General features: G+C 44.3%; 1 protein-coding gene across 1 annotated transcript in view; it reads left to right on the top strand.

The window, feature by feature from the left end:
* Sel1l3 (SEL1L family member 3) overlaps positions 1 to 16,082 on the top strand; it is a 112,269-nt gene that overhangs the window by 21,014 nt on the left and 75,173 nt on the right. The window contains exons 3-6 of the mRNA XM_038323371.2: positions 5,094 to 5,220; positions 7,188 to 7,309; positions 8,335 to 8,450; positions 11,425 to 11,483. Of these exons, the coding sequence (XP_038179299.1) occupies positions 5,094 to 5,220; positions 7,188 to 7,309; positions 8,335 to 8,450; positions 11,425 to 11,483 (424 nt within the window). The remainder of the gene's footprint in view (positions 1 to 5,093; positions 5,221 to 7,187; positions 7,310 to 8,334; positions 8,451 to 11,424; positions 11,484 to 16,082) is intronic.

Here is a 16,082-nt window from a genome sequence, read left to right on the forward strand (position 1 = left end):
CTTTTCTCATCTTGCATACCAATCCCAGTTCCCTCGCCTTCCCCTCCTCCTGCTCTCCCCACCTTCCACCCACCCCACCCCACCATCCACTCCTCAGAGAGGGTGAGGCCTCCGATGGGGAGTCAACAAAGTCTGACACATCACTTCGAGGCAGAACCAAGGCCCTCCCCCGTATATCTAGGCTGAGCAAGGAATCTCTCGAAAGAGAATGGGAGGGCTTTTCTTTCTTTCATTTCCCTGAACATTCTTACAGGAATCTTTGTGTACCTGTGAGCATGTTCAAAGGACTCAGACCTGTATTCTCAAGACTCCTAAGAGTGGATTTTCCACAGACGTCCAAAGGAATCCAGTTCGTTACCCAGATACCTTTGGGGGGCATTTATGATTTAAATCATCCATACTGATTTGATTTTCAGGATTGACTTTAAGGGCAACAGTGCACCCAGTATCCACTACCATTTTAGGGACCTCTGTTTGGAAAGTCCTTCTGAGGATTGAAAAACCGTACCTTCTTTTCCTTCGGTTCTGCCAGCAGACGTTAGCCCCAGAGATTCCCTGCAGGGAGATGCCCCCCTGTGCAGGCTGGGGGTCTTTCTCGATGTGTCCTCCTGCTAGGTCTGAAGCTCATCCCGAGAAAGGCCTTGTTGCATGGAGACAGGACCTTCCCCAGAGTTATGCTTCCATGTTAGGGTCCCAGTCCTCTGATGAGACTAGATAATGGGTTACAAGATTCTCCTATCCTGACCCACCCAAAGATGAGATTAAAATATTCAACAGGGATCAGGAAGAACGATGTCAAAAAGACATGAGGACCTAAGTCTAATTCCCAGAACCCATGTAAAATGCTGGGCGCTGTGGCATTGCACATGTAACACAGCGCGCTAGGCAAGGAGAGACCAGAGGGTCCTTGATTTTATGGGCCCACCAGTCTAGCTGAATTGGTGAACCCCAGGTTCAGTGAGAGACCCTGTCTCAGAAATGTGAGGTAGAGAGAAATAACGAAGACTCCAGATGTGCATCACTGACTCTTCGTACACGTGCCACACCAGCACACACACACACAAACTCTCATGTGCACACACGCGTGCGCGTGCGCGCACACCCACACACCAATAACCAGGGAGAGACAGGCACCCCAGTCTACCTCATGGGTGCGATGCAAGCCTTAGTGATGAAGCAGGGTGGTGCTGGAGGACCCCTGCCCTCACCCCAGCTATGCTGACCCAGTCCCTAACCTGAAGGGGAAGCAGAGAAGGTGGCAGGGCCTTGAGAACTCAAGGCGGCATTGCTTAGCTAACCAATATCAAAAGATGCTAGTGTTTCAGCAGCCAGTAGGCATAGCAGATGTACGCCTGTTCTCTCAGAGTGCTTGTAAGATGTAGTTCGGTTAATAAAACCCTCCCTGGTGTGTATGGGCACCTCCAGTTTGAGTCAGAGCTGGGCCCCTTACTAGTTACACAATTATCCCAGGACAGTGACATTTTTCTTGTCTCTAAATAAAGGGATGTGTACCATTTAGGAGCCACTGCCTCTTGTTGTTCTAAAATTTAAGGAAACAAAGCAAAAGCGGTTCAGACAGTATTCCAAGCATGCATTGCCTTTATGATGTGTATGTGTGTGTGTGTTAGTGTTGTCTCCTCCCCCGACCTCATCTCATACAAGAGTCAAAGATAGGCTTGAAGTAAGGATTTGAATGGATTGTTTGTGTTTGGTAGAGTGGTGCTTATTCTCGAATTGTAGAAAGCGTTGGAAAAGAGAGACGGGTTTGAATTCTAACTTGTCTATAGTTACATGTATTCATTTATTCATCAATACTTATGGAGCACCTATCAAGCACTGGGCACTGTTCTAGGCTCTGAGAACAGAAGTGAATGAAGGTGGCCCCTGCTTTCATGGACCCTGCAGGGACAACTGACTGGATAAGTCTCTAGATCTCTTTGGACCTAACTTACCTATAAACGTTGTGATAGCGAATGGTATTGTCACTCCCTAGCCTGCTCTTGTGATAGACATCACTAGTCAACTGCAGATGATCCTTGATTTATGATGGATTGGCTTTGACTTTTTCAACTTCTGTGTGTGTGTGTGTGTGTGTGTGTGTGTGTGTGTGTGTTGTATATGTATATGTGTATGCAAGTGTTCGCACCTGTGTGTGCACGTGGAGGATTGGGTGTCCTGCTTCATTACTTTCTTCATATTTCTGAGATTGGGTCTCTCCCTGAACTTAGAGTTTGAATTTTTGGGTTAGGCTGGTGGCGGGCAAACTCCAGTGATTTCAAGTGCTAGGGTTCTAGGCATGCACAAGACCATGGCTTGTTACATTGTTACCTCTATGTGACTCCAGGTCCTCCTGGTGGCCTAGAGAGGACTCTTAACCACTGAGTCAGCCATTCAGGCTTGTATTTTTCTACTTTTGAGGGCAGAAAATCATACCTCCGCCACCACTAAGGTTTTCACTGTTAATAGAGTTTTAGTGAGTCATGTGAGTTAACACTTGACTGTCAGATAGGTTTTGTGTAAGATGATTTTGTTCAACTCTAGACAAATGTGTGCTCTAAGCACATTAAAGATAGACTAGGCTAAGTGATAATTATTGGTAGCGTAGGGTTTTAAGTACATTTTTTATTCTTAATTTTTTGCCATTGAAGTTTTTGGGGACATTGTCCCATTCTAAGTCAAGGACCATCTGATATTCCCAACAGCCTCTGTTAGCTATTGGACAACAAGCCTTTATGCTCACCTGTCCTACATGGATTCTAAAATGTCATTCTTGCCAATAAATGTTGCTGGTAAAGGACACATAAGATGGATACAGGGAAAAACAACAACAGAACTATCAAACCTACAGAGTTGGTAAGAAAACGTCCATGCTTTTGATATTGTTGGGTATCAAAACCATGTATTTTTGCAAAGTTATTTAGATGCTTGGGTTGAGAGTTGTCCCTCCATACTCTTTGGCTGCAGGGCACTTTGGCCCTAGGGCAAGCAAAGCTTCTTTTTGAGAAGCTTCATTTTCCTGTGTAAGGTTGCTCTGCTATGTACTTCAGGCTTCCTGGCACACATGTGGCTGTCTGGCCACTTCCCTCCACCCATAGAAGCCAAGCCAAGGGTAAGCTGAAATCAATCTTTTTGATGAACTATCTTCGGAGTCTAAAGACCTCTGCAGTAGTTCCATTCACAGACTCCATCACTGCACTTAAGACAGACCAGCAAGTCCTCTGTGCCCAAATGGAGCTCAAATTCATGTCATGATTTAGATGCTTTGGGGGAAATGGCTTGCTTAATCCTATTAACTATATATACAAGGGCTGGTGATTCTAAAAACGGCTTTTGGGATTTTCAGATCATATTAAATTCAAGGTACTTCTACACTTAGTAAAGTTTGTATCTCTTTGGAAAAAGAGCTGAGCTGTGGGTCCTCCCAGGCTGAGGATCCTGAGATCTGTGCCGATACTATGTTTTTGATGACTGTTACAGAAAGCAGCTCTTCTCTCCAAGAGTCCCTGGAAGAGTGGGCTGTGTTTCTCTCATTGAATTATGGATGTTTAAACCCAGGAGCATTTTAAGAAAGAGAAAGGCATAGTTATTCCTAGGTCAAGGGAATATGGAAAATAGAAATGTATACTTAGCCTTCATTAAAGCAGTGGCTGTTAGCTAAAGAACCTAAGAGCCTGGCTTCCCCTGGATCTGCTGTGGGTATGCCTATACTCTAGAGCCATGCTTCTGAAAGACAGTGGAGCCTGGCTCCCTTTTTAGGGACGCTATTAGCGATTTTGTGCAGAGATAATATGTTGAGTGCAAGTGGAATCTGCATATCCAGACCAAAATGAGGTTGATCTACAGTAGTGGTTGGGTGTGTGTTTAGCATGTGCAAGAGCCTCGGTTTAATCCCCAGAACTGCAAAACCCAAATAAAACAAAAAGCAGTGTAGATTAAAAAACACGGATTCTAAAATCAAATTGCTTTTGTTTGAATCCCAGCCCCACCTCTTTTTTTCCTCTCTGTAAGGCTCAGGTTCTCATGGGTCAAGCACTGTGCTAAAGGACCCACTTGGTCACCTGTTGTAAAGTTTAGTGATATAACCTTTGAGCCGTGCTTGTCACGCTGCCTGGCACACACCAAATGTTAGTTACTACGTTGGCAAACTGTGCCTCTGTTTCCCCATCTGTACGCTGGCCGTGCTAATGAGACCTCAATAAGGTAACACATGTGTAATGCTTATACGGCTATAAACTGACTGTGCCACCATGAGGTCTGTCAGTGTTGTCATTATAACTATAACACAAATTGAAAATGCTTTCCCTAGCATTAAAGGGCTGCATGCAATGTGGTTAAGAACAAAAAAAAAAAGCCAGCTGAAGATGCAACTTAATGGCAGAGTGTTTGCCTTCCTTGTGCAAGGCCCTTGAGTGCCAGAAAGAAAACAGATAGATAGATACATGCATGCATGCATACATACATACATAATACATGCATACATACATACATAAATGGGTGATAGATATATGCATAGATGATGGACACATAGATACATAGACACATAGATAACAGATAGGTAGACAGATGATGGATAGATATACAGATAGATGCCTGAATTTAAACCTGAAATCTGTCCTTATCACTTCTGAACTTTGTATACTTAACCTTGGGCTTTCACTCCACAGAATGGAACTAGTAATAATAATTTGGAGTAGTCATGAAAACAAATGAAGACACTGTTGCTCAGTTAGCAGGGTGGTTCCTGGCTTAGGCTCCGTGTCCTGCAAATTCTTTTTTTTTTAAATATTTATTTATTATGTATACAATATTCTCCCTGCATGTATGCCCGCTGGCCAGAAGAGGACACCAAATCCCATTACAGATGATTGTGAGCCACCATGAGGTTGCTGGGAATTGAACTCAGGACCTTTGGAAGAGCAGGCAATGCTCTTAACCTCTGAGCCATCTCTCCAGCCCTCCTGCAAATTCTTGATCATATTTTTAGGCTATTCCTTTAACCGTGTGGCTGGGAGTCGAGGGTGCCAGAAGGGGTGTGCCTTGGGAAGGGGCGCTTCTCAGAAGAGAACTGAAGGTGAATTCTGTGATGGTTACAGATGCGGTTGCCCTCCTCAGTTTCCCGTACGCCTCCAGTGGAGAAAACACTGGCATCGTGAAGAAGTTCCTGAGGTTCCAGAATCGAGAGCTGGAGGCCACCCGAAGCCAGCGCGTGGACTACCCCACGTAAGAAGGGCAAGTCGTGAGCTAGTGGGATGGGCCTGTTTGTAGCTGGCCATCTGGCAGCTAGCGGGAAAACCCCTTCCAGAGACACAGCTTGGCAAGGTGCTTTGCACAAATGCCTACAGAGAAATGGAGAAGCAGGAAATGTAAGTGGAAATTATTTCCGTACTAGGAGTTCTCCACTTTCCTCCATCTTTCAGGGCCGGTCCCAGAGATCACATGAGCAAGCAGCAAACTGTTGAGGCTCAGGTCTTCTGAGGCTTCAAGTGCAGCCAGCCATCCAAAGCCAGCACGGATTGTAGTCGTGGCCTTGGCCGGTTCCGTCCTGGAAGACTGGATGAGCTCCTAGAACACGCTGGGCCTCTGATCTCCTCCACTGATTTCAGCAGGACCCACATCTATTTTTTCCCTTTTGCCGAGCTGAAGATGCTGGAAATGGCTCCTAGCTCACCTCAGATCAGATGGATTTAGCCGAGTGATTTAATTCTTCCTGTGTTGCTGGCGGTAGAAAGATTTTGAGTCACTCACCAAGCGTATGTTCTCGCTAAGCTTCCTTGTAATAACTTATCATCACGAGCTTGCTCAGCTGGGCGGGTCAGGAGGGACGTCTGTGACACCATCTGTTTGCATGTTGTGACACTGACTTCAAGGCCAGCTTACAAAGCCCAGAATATTCTGAAAGAGTTCTTTGGCTGTATCCCCCAAAGAACTGAGAGCCACTGCTCCTGTAACCCTGGCTTCAAATTAGCTACTGGGAGAAACAGAAAGAGCAGGATGCATTTGTTCTACATTGAGTCGTGGCATACACCAAACGGGCCGATTCCTAGCTCCGTGACTCAGAACTAGTGGTCTCTGGCAGTGTGGAGCCTCCCACAAGTGTTTAGCAAATATTTCCTGAGTATCATGTATGGATGTATCATGTATCTTGGCTAAAACTGTCCTGGTTGAGTTTGCTACTGTTATTTTAGCCTCGTTCCATAAATCACAGATGTACCAATTCTCCCCCTTATATGCGTTGCAAGTGGGTGCGTATGCGTTCTGTATGTATTCAGGCAGACGTGTGTACATGCCTTTGGAGGCCAGAGGTCAACCTTTGGCTGTTGAAGTTGAACTGTCCAACTTGTTTTTGAGGCATGGTTTCTCACTGTGCAGGAACTTGCCAGGTAGGCTAAGCTGGCCAGTGAGCCCCAGGGATTCTCCTGTCTCATCCTCCCCAGTACTGGGATTATAAGCAAGCACACCGTTCCTGGCCTTTTGCCTGGGTTGCTGGGTATCTACCCAAGTCTTCATGCTTGTAAAGCAAGCACTTTATCAACTGAGCCGTCTGCTCTGCCATAATGGCCCTGCAACTGAAATAGCCCCCATGCAAGAATAGAATAACTAGATGAGATGTGCCATGTCGGTCGGCCAGAACTGGGCTACTGAATTCTGCACCTTAATGTGAGCGTTAAGATGGTGCATTTGTGGCCACATGTCACGTGGAGATGCCATTTGCTGAGCAGTACGCTCGGGGCTTTTATCTTCGAAAGAAACAAAATTGCTCAAAAAGCCCTAATTATGTTTTTTTTTTTTTTTTTACCTTTTAATCACAGATATTAGAATAGCTCCTTATCACATCGCCTCTTATTAAAATCCGTATTTTTATTCACTGTCTCGCTTTATCAGCCTCAATCAAGAATTCAAATTACTGGCACGTGAGCATCTCAGAGAGCCCCAGAACAGTTTTTGGTGCAAGGTAGAATGTCAGCGCGTTTTGTACAAAGGAGCTTAACTCCAATCTTTGCAGTTACTATAACTACCTCCTTTGTCTCAAAATCTCAGGCTTTGCAAGCCGATCTCCCATGATGAACACTAAGGCAAATCCACCCCTTCTTTAGAAAGAAAGCAATTTACTTGGTCATTGTTAGCTGTAATTACCTGTGCTTGGATGGTATCAGTCTGCAGAATTTTCTTCCGCCTCCCTTCTTTAGGGTTACTGTTTCGCTGTGGCTTTATTTACTCAATTATTGCGAGGCCAGTCTCTGTGGAATTCTGTACTTTGTTGATTCTAATGAGATGTACGGCACACCTTCTGTGTTTCTTACGGAAGAGGGTGAGTATAAACAGAGCCTTGAAATGATCTTGTCGTTTTCTTATACTCTTTCGCCTAGCAGAAGCATCTGTCTGGGATAAGGAAGATACTGTCAGCATCGAAGCTCCATGAGGCTAAAATGTACATTATTCTGCAAGCGGCCAGTGGTGATTGTACGGGCATTGTAATAATGCTACTTAGATGTGGGACCCAATGAAATAGGGATAGGGAAAGAAAAAAATGTCCCTTACAAACACACACACACACACACACACACACACACACCACACACACACACACACACACACACACACACACACCCAAGCTGATCATGGAATTACGACCACTGTGTAAAGTTGGGAAAATACATTGACGAGATCTCGATGAGTGTTGGGTTCAGGCTGTTAGACAGAGATGTCTTTGTTTTCTTTTCATTTGGAAATAGAAGTTGAAAATAGAAATGGGCTATTGTTTATGCAGACAAGACCATAGGGAACCAACCATGAGCTTCAAATTAAGTCTTTTTCTCCCCTTAGGGACTCAAAATAAATACCTTATTTACAAAGAAATGCATGTATGAATACATTTTTGGGTGTTGCTGGTTTTGTTTTGCTTTTCTCTGTTCCCTTCCTCCTTCTCTCCTTCCCTCCCCCTCCCTCCCTCCCTCCCTCCCTCCCTCCCTCCCTCCCTCCCTTCCTTCCATAAAATCTCCCTATGTGGGAAGGTGGGAATTCACTGTATAAGGCAGACTGGCCTTAAATTCTAACTCTCCATCCTCCTGCTTCTGCCTCTGGTGCTGGCATTTCAGGTGCGTACCACACTGCACCTGACTTGGCTTCGCTTTTGTTTAAAGGAGGGAAAAGGGAATTTTTATTTCCTTTTTTATTCATATAACTTCTTAGACAAATTATTGAAAAAGCATTGCCTCTTCGCATACCATGAGGGGCTCCTTGCCAATGTCATGACCTTTCTTTTTCTTTCTTTCTTTCTTTCTTTCTTTCTTTCTTTCTTTCTTTCTTTCTTTCCTTCTTTCTTTTTTTTTGCAGGCGCTTTGCATATTCAAATGCATCTTGTCAAAGGAGAAGACCTGGCTGTAAAAACAAAATTCAACCTGCCTCTGAAGGAGTGGCTCCGACTGGATATCTCTTTCCATGGAGGCCAGGTACCTCTGCCTGGAGAGCTGGGAGCTTCTGTCTTGAGCTAAACTTTGCTGTGAACCCAGAGAGCCACAAAGCCTGGGAGGAAATTTGGCAAACGATGGGCCCTTTACAATTACACACTTGCTAAATCGAACTTTATAGATGGAAGTTTAAATCATAAGAGTCTCATCCCATTTAATTAACTTTTAAAGTGCTTCTCTCCACTCTGTGGTGAAGGAGTAAATAACATAGCCAGTTCTGTAGCCACAATGATCTGAGCTCTCCAGTCCTTCCTTCTCCCCTAGGGAGATAGGCTTCGTGCAGGTAAGTGTCAAGACCACATCCGCCATGTTTACATGGCCTTATTTGATCTACAACTTTTTTTTTGGTAGGGAATTTATTGGCTAGTTCAGCTAAAAAATGATTTGACTGCTTTTGGCAATTGAAACAATTGCTTATGTTTGGCACTAAACACACTCATAATAACCAGTGCGTATAAGTGATGATTGTGGTGGATGGAGGGTCTCTATCTATTTTGTACATAAAGCATTGCTCATAACTGTTTCAAGCCTCCCATAACAGAGATTTTTATGGATTGTGGGAAATCTGTTGTTGTAATTGAAGACGATTCCATTTCTCCATCGATGCGATGCTGGCATGCTGGCTTTTTTCTGGTTACTTTATTTTCTCATCAGCTTTTCTTATTGATTTGTGATTTTCCTGGAACAAAACTGGAGGAGATGTTTTGTTTGTCTCATGCATTAGATAATGCATGGTTCTCTCCCGTGCTACGGTCCCCACAGTTCTGCTTTCTGAGGAGGAAAAAAAATTAATCAGATCAGTTTTTGCTGCCTTCCTGAGAGGACTGAGTAAGAGTCTAGCTGGGAATTTTTATGTATTACATTTTTTCCTTAAAAGATGTTCAGTAACAGAGCTGAGGTCCATGTCACCCATGCCCATATCTGTGAGGCACATGGCATGTCACCAAGACAGGCATCAAATCAGAGAAGATTCATAGGTCTCATCCTGCACCTGCTGTATGTATGTAAGGCACCGGCTCCAGTTACTTATAGACTATTTATGGAAGTAACATTAAGCACGTGAAGAGAAGTCATAAGGCAAGCTTAATTGCCAAATGATTCCTATTGATTTCTAGGAGGAAGACAGCGTTCCATGCTGGGATGCTCGGGGAAGCATTCATGTACAAGATTTTTATGTTTGGGCAGAATTTAAATGGAGAAGAAAGGAGGGGGGTTTTCTGCACATGCTTGGGAAGTTCACAGACGAGCCAAGTTGACTAGCGTTCGTCTATTGCTACAGACTTTCTGGAGACAAAGAAGTTCATTCCTCACAGTTTTGAAAGCTATTGCTGGCATCTAGTGAGAGCCCTCTTGCTGCATCACAACACGGCAACAACACGGCATGGGCAGTACTAGATGATAGCCAGAGGGAATATTCCGACTCAGATCTTTCTTCCTTTCTCTTCTTCTTAATTTATTTACTACATCTACATACATATGTGTTTATTTTCATGTGTAGGTATGATATGTATGTGTGAGTGCTGGAGTTCACATGGCACAGTGCATATATGGAGGTTGCGGGACAACTCACGGGAGTCAAGTCTCTCTTTCCACCATGTGGAATAAAACTCGGGTCATCAGGCTTGGTGGATCCACCCTTAACCATTGAACCATTATCTTTTGTGCCCTCTCTTCTTAGTTAGCTGCTAACCTCATCAAAGGATCCTATCTTTATGGATTCCTGTAATACGAATCCTAGAGTTTTCACCTCCAAATAGCATCAACACATACATTTAGGATCAAATTTTCAATATATAAACTTGAGTGATATAGAAAACGAATGGAAGAAAAGTTGTTTCTTTGGGCCAAGAATGTGCAGAATCTTGGATTTGGACTTCGGCTTGCAAGGCAGTAGAGAATCATAGATAGTGTTGACTACCCTAAGGGTATAGTCCCTTAGCATGAGAGATGAGCTACATGGTGTAATGCATATGTGATGATGTGGTGAAGCCACAGAGGAGTAGGAAGAGCAGAAAGGTGGAAAGAAATCAGTACTGTGTGTGTGTGTGTGTGTGTGCGCGCGCGCGCTCTTTTGCCAGTTGGTTTCAGATGCTTTCAGACTTATCTTTCTGCCTCCTCTAGACTCCTTCATGGGTATTGGCCCAGATCTCTGATGGGATTGCCACACTCACTGCTTTGGCCGAGTGAATCACTCACTTAAAAATAAATGGTTGCTAAGAGAGACAACTGGTTGAGTCGTTTTCTCTTCTCACATGCCCCATGTCTGGTCGGGTTGACTTCTAGTGGTTTCATTTGTTTTCTGTAGACACAGGGTGACCTCTAAGTCCTGTCAGTGAGACTCTAGCAAGGTCAGGACACATTTGCTAAATACGTCTTGTGGAGTGCCAGAGTAAAAGTGTCCCCATTAGTCCAGGGATTCACACAGTATCCCTATACCTAAGAAGAACTTACTTGAGACAACACATAACATCATGAGAAGAATATTGTCCTTGCCAAAATGAAGGTGATGAGTGTTGTTACTTAGGGAAGGGAGGAGGGACCAGCAAGCTGTATAGAACATACAGTCCCCGTCTGTCTCCTCTATGGCCCTGGTAAAATCAGTAAAACTTCAAAACCTACTTGTACTACCAGATGTTCTTCTCCGTCTTCTTTATGAATTTAGAAGCACAGACACATCCAATCAACCTCTGGCTTGAAGTCTGGGAGCATCCAAAATCCACTGGCAGAAATTGCATTGTAGATATTTTTAGACACACCACCCAGTCACTTGGGAAAGCTAAATTTATTAAGTCTTAAAATATACACAGGGCTAGTAAACTGTTAATTTTATTTTTGTAGAAATTAATCAGGAGAATGACAAGTTCATTTCATGAGTAATTGATACCAAGGACCGTCTGTAGTTGTAGCGTGGGCTGTACGGACCTACCTGACGCTTTTGTTCTTTCTCCCAATGTAGATAGTGGTCACTGCCAGCCTTGGATGGGACTTGAAAAGCTACCATAATCAGACCATGAGGTAAGTGTGGTTTTCATTCACAAGTCGACCGCTCTAGGGCTACTGCATGTGGTCGTCTTCATTCTCTAGCCCTCAACGGTGAGGTTATTCTACATACCTTTTCCAAGCCAGACTATGTTGTTGTCGTCTTTAGTTTGTTCTTGTTTTTCCATGTTTAGCCCCTACCCCGTGTGTGTGCACACACTTGCCCATGTACATATGCTATGTCATACATGTGGAAGTTGGCCATGTCGGACACATATAGGTCAGCCACCATGTGCACGTGGAAGTCAAAGGATAACCTGCAGGAGTTGGTTCTCCCTTTCCATCATATAGGTTCCTGAGATCTGACTCAGGTTGTCAGGTTTGATAGCAAGTGCCTGAACCCACTGAACCATCTCTGGGCCCAAGCTAGACTTTGTACTCTTTAATTTTACCAGGCATCAATTTCTCCTGCATATATGTATACACACACACACACACACACACACACACATATTTGTACTAAGCAAGGGAAAGTAGTTGATCTTTTTCCCAAATCTTACCATAAATTCTTCCTTTGTAGCACTTTGTAATTTATTTTCTTTGAAAATTATCTTTTACGAAGGATTCTAAAGAAAATAAATCTAAGTATTAATGTTGCTCATTGTGAGCAGCTGGAAACTTCGGCATAGTGTAGAGCATAAAAGTAGACAGTCTTCATATTTATGTTCATAATCTCGACTTGAAATGTGTGCAGCTATTGATATCGGCACAGCTTTTCATCCCCGTAACCATCTCCACGTGACTTAAAGAAGCTGAGAGCTGGGGCCCTTGCCTCGCGCTTTGTGGTTTCTTAATTTGTTCCTAGATCCACACATAATAGTGGGTTCTATAATGTCAACCACAAGCAGCCTTCGTGAGGTATCTGGGAAACCCCATTATAGCGACATACCCAGGTTCCCTCAGAAACTGGCCACTGAGGAAACCAGAGCAGAGAGAGGGTGAGACGGGACTAGATGCTACACACTCTTTCACTCAGCCATTCCTGTTCACCTGTAAATCCAACTGCTTTCTAGTGGGCTCCGCAAGTTTAGAACAATTCTTGGGTTTTTTTGTGGATGGATTAAAGGATTAGGGTTTTCTCAAAAGACTAAGGATCTATCATCACTTAACTGCGGAAAGGTCAAGAGTAATTTGATAGCTACATCGAAGCCTAGAGAATGAAGCTAAGGATAAGTCTTGAGGTATGCCAGGATTGGCAGAAATCACCCGACCCAGGCAGGTTCTCTTTACGGAAGTGACTTCTGTGACTAAGTCAAGGGATAGAGAAGCCCTACAGGATCTGGGGCTCCTTCAGAAAATGCACCCCCCAACACATCCTGCCAGTAGAAGAACTGGGGTAAAGCCAGGACCACAAGGTATGCAACCCTCTCCTGGGTTCCTGTGAGCAGGTGTATAGAATCTCAACCAGAGTCCTACTTTCACGGTGATGCAAGGATTGTAAAGACATCCTCCTAGCTCCCCTCTTTGCTCTTGGGGGGGTAAACACAGTGTTGGCTATGTCTACATAGAGGGGGTAGTGTCATAGAACAGAAATTAAGTGTTCAGCAGCACAGTGCTTGGTACAAGTAAGAGGCTATGAATGATATTCAGTAACAGGAATGCCTTCAGGTTACATCCATCCATTCATGCATCCATTCATCCATGCATCCACCCAACTATCCATCCGTCTCTCCATCCCATACTTACCGAACAAATTTCACATGCCAGGCACAGGCTTGATTCAGGGGTGGGAGAGAAGGAATGAAGTCCCTATTTCCAGGAAACTGAAAAAAAATTTCAATAAAGGGAAGTGATACCTAACAATAAATTCACAAATAGATTTAAAGTTTCAGGCTACCAGAAATGCTAGGAAGAAATGAATACGTGTCTTTAGAGAGTCAGAACTTATAACAGGTCCTGAGGAATTGACACCAGATAAAAACTGTGGTCAGAGGTGAGGTGTCCTTAAGTCTCCTCTCGAAGAAACTGCAAGTCTGGCTGTTTCCTAATTCTGAGCGGTGGCCTGTCTAACAATGTCTGTGAATCTTCTGGGCTGTGGTGCTCTCTGGTAATAAACGTGGACCCTCTATGTCCAGATAAGGGGAAGATCGTTTGCCAGAGTGTCTGCGGTTTTCCAAAGCGACTAGTCCGAGCTCTGGAAGAGTCTAGCTCAGCTTTCGTGTCAGCAAAATTGATGACCATCAAGCCGTGCACAGCACAAGGGTTCTCCTGCAGTCTTGTGCAAACGCTGAGCACCTCAGAGGGGAAAAATGTGGAAACATGACATAGAGATGCAGACGGAGACCAGGCTGGACACAGCTCCTGATGGCTGATCATGATGACAATTAAATATCCTTGAGCAATGACATAGAGAACAAGTAATTTGTTATTAGGTGAAAAAAAAAGAAAACAGTTAAAAGCATCTTCCGCTAATTTAAAAACATACAGTAGTTCCTCTTATCCAGGGGTTTACTTTCCATGGTTTTACTTATGCACAGGCAGCAGAGGTCTAAGACTATGAAGTGGAAAATTCCGCGAGTAAACACTGTGTACATTTTAAAGTATTTATTGTTAGGAGTAGCAGGATGAAATCTCCCCTACTGTGTCTTGTCCTTTGCTATGTATCTGTGCGGTGGGTGCTACCTGCCTGTTACTTCTCTTGGTCTTCAGTTGTCACACCCGCTGTCAAGATAGCAGTGTTCGTCCCATTCCCACTCTACTTACTAACTCCCAAAGCACAAGAGTGGTGTGGCCGGGGCTTAAGAAGCCCCAGGGGGGCTGTTAGGAGCTTCTACAAAGTATCATCTCACTCCCACGAGAAGGAAGACCACAGCACTGGAAAAGAGACCACATTTGCATATGTTCCTGATAGTTTGCTGCCCGGATTGCTCTACGTTATGGTTTGCTATTGTTCATCCTTTCCAGTGTGGAGTTTATAACTAAAGCTTATCGTGGGTGTAGCCATGCAGGGACAGAAAAGCAGCATAGGCAGGGGTTGGAGCCATATAAGGTTTCAGTCATCTGTTGGGTTCTTGCGCTGCACCTCCTGGGTGGTTAGAGATTGCTGTGTAAGTCTGCACTAAGCTTTCTAGACGGGTTCTGCCTTCCTTTTGTTCTGAAAATTGGACCTTGCTAAGGTTTTGTTGTTGTTGTTATTGTTTGTTTGTTTTGCAGAAACCACACACAACTTGTTCTTTCCTTTCCCAAATAGGAAGAGAGAAGACACTTGTGAAACAGTTTGAGGCTCAAAGCCCGTCAAGATTTCTTCAGCTTATCTTGCCAGTCTTTCATAGTTATTTATCGTAATGCCATGACTAAAAACTTTCCTTTATTGAGTCTACTCAGAGTAGTAATGAGTTTGCGTGTGTGTGTGTGTGTGTGTGTGTGTGTGTGTGTGTGTGCCCACACTCTGCCGCTGAGTCTCTTTTGTTTTGTTTCCAGACAGAGTCTCACTATGCTATCCAAGACAGCCTTGAACTTTTGATCCTCTGACTCATCTCCCTGAGTAGCTGGGATGGCAGACCCAGGTTAACGTGGTCTATAATTGAAGGAACTGTCAGTTCCCCAGTTCTGTTTTAGTAGAGTACTTATTGAAGTAAATGCCAGGATTACAATGAGCATATAGTTGGCAGTATTTTGTTTGAGAAATGAACACATCTTGGTGTAAGCCTGGGCCTCAGATGGTGGGAGCGGAAGCCCAGCTGTGAGATGAGCCGACACACCTGTAGCTGACAGCTACGGTAAAACCACGTGCCCACCGCCGTACTGAACATGTTAGGTATTAGCTGTTAAGTATCCAAAAATCTAAAACCTCGATGCTCAAAATCTGGCAGTTTCTGAGTATCGCATCGGATTTTAGAGCATTTTAGATGTTCAAGACATTTCTGACTTCAGAGCATTTGGGGAGTTTTAGATTTTCTGATTCAGGATGTTCATCTGGTTGCATCTATGCATGCCCTGGAATACCCAGGCCCTCTGAAATCTACAGTACTTTTGGTCTGAAGCGTTTGGCTATTCAACCTGTATCCATTCAACCCTCACAACAACCATATAAATAAGCATTGTTATTTCCATGTTTAAAAGAAAGGGCGGTGTTAAGGGCTCCAGAGAGCCTCTACGAGGGAGCACCTAGTGTGTTGTGAGCCTCGGCCAATAGAGTCGCAGAGAATGGGGACCTCTAGCAAGCTGGTTCATTAACAAAGCTTCTCATCCATTCAGCACCAAGTACTCCCGCGAGAGTTGGTAGAGCTTTCCAGTCTTCCCAAGGTCCTGAAGAACAGAGCCTGTTCATCTCTCAGAGTTACTAACTTTGTGATCTCTCCTGGAGAGAAAGAGAGAGAGAGAGAGAGAGAGAGAGAGAGAGAGAGAGAGAGAGAGAGAGAGAGAGAATCTTCACTAGCCCATCAAGGCTGAATTATGAAGACAAGTCCCCAGAGTGGAAGCCTTTCTCTTCCACCCGTGTTGTGGGTCCCTAAGCTAGTGCGTTTCTAAGTGCCAACTTTGTGACACTGGCTGCCACCAACACAAGCCTATTCCCTACGCTCCCCACCTCCTCCCTGGCTAGGAACACCTGCTGGAGAACTAGAGGCCAGGGTT

This window comes from Arvicola amphibius, chromosome 1, assembly GCF_903992535.2.
Source record: "Arvicola amphibius chromosome 1, mArvAmp1.2, whole genome shotgun sequence".
Lineage (NCBI taxonomy): Eukaryota > Metazoa > Chordata > Mammalia > Rodentia > Cricetidae > Arvicola > Arvicola amphibius.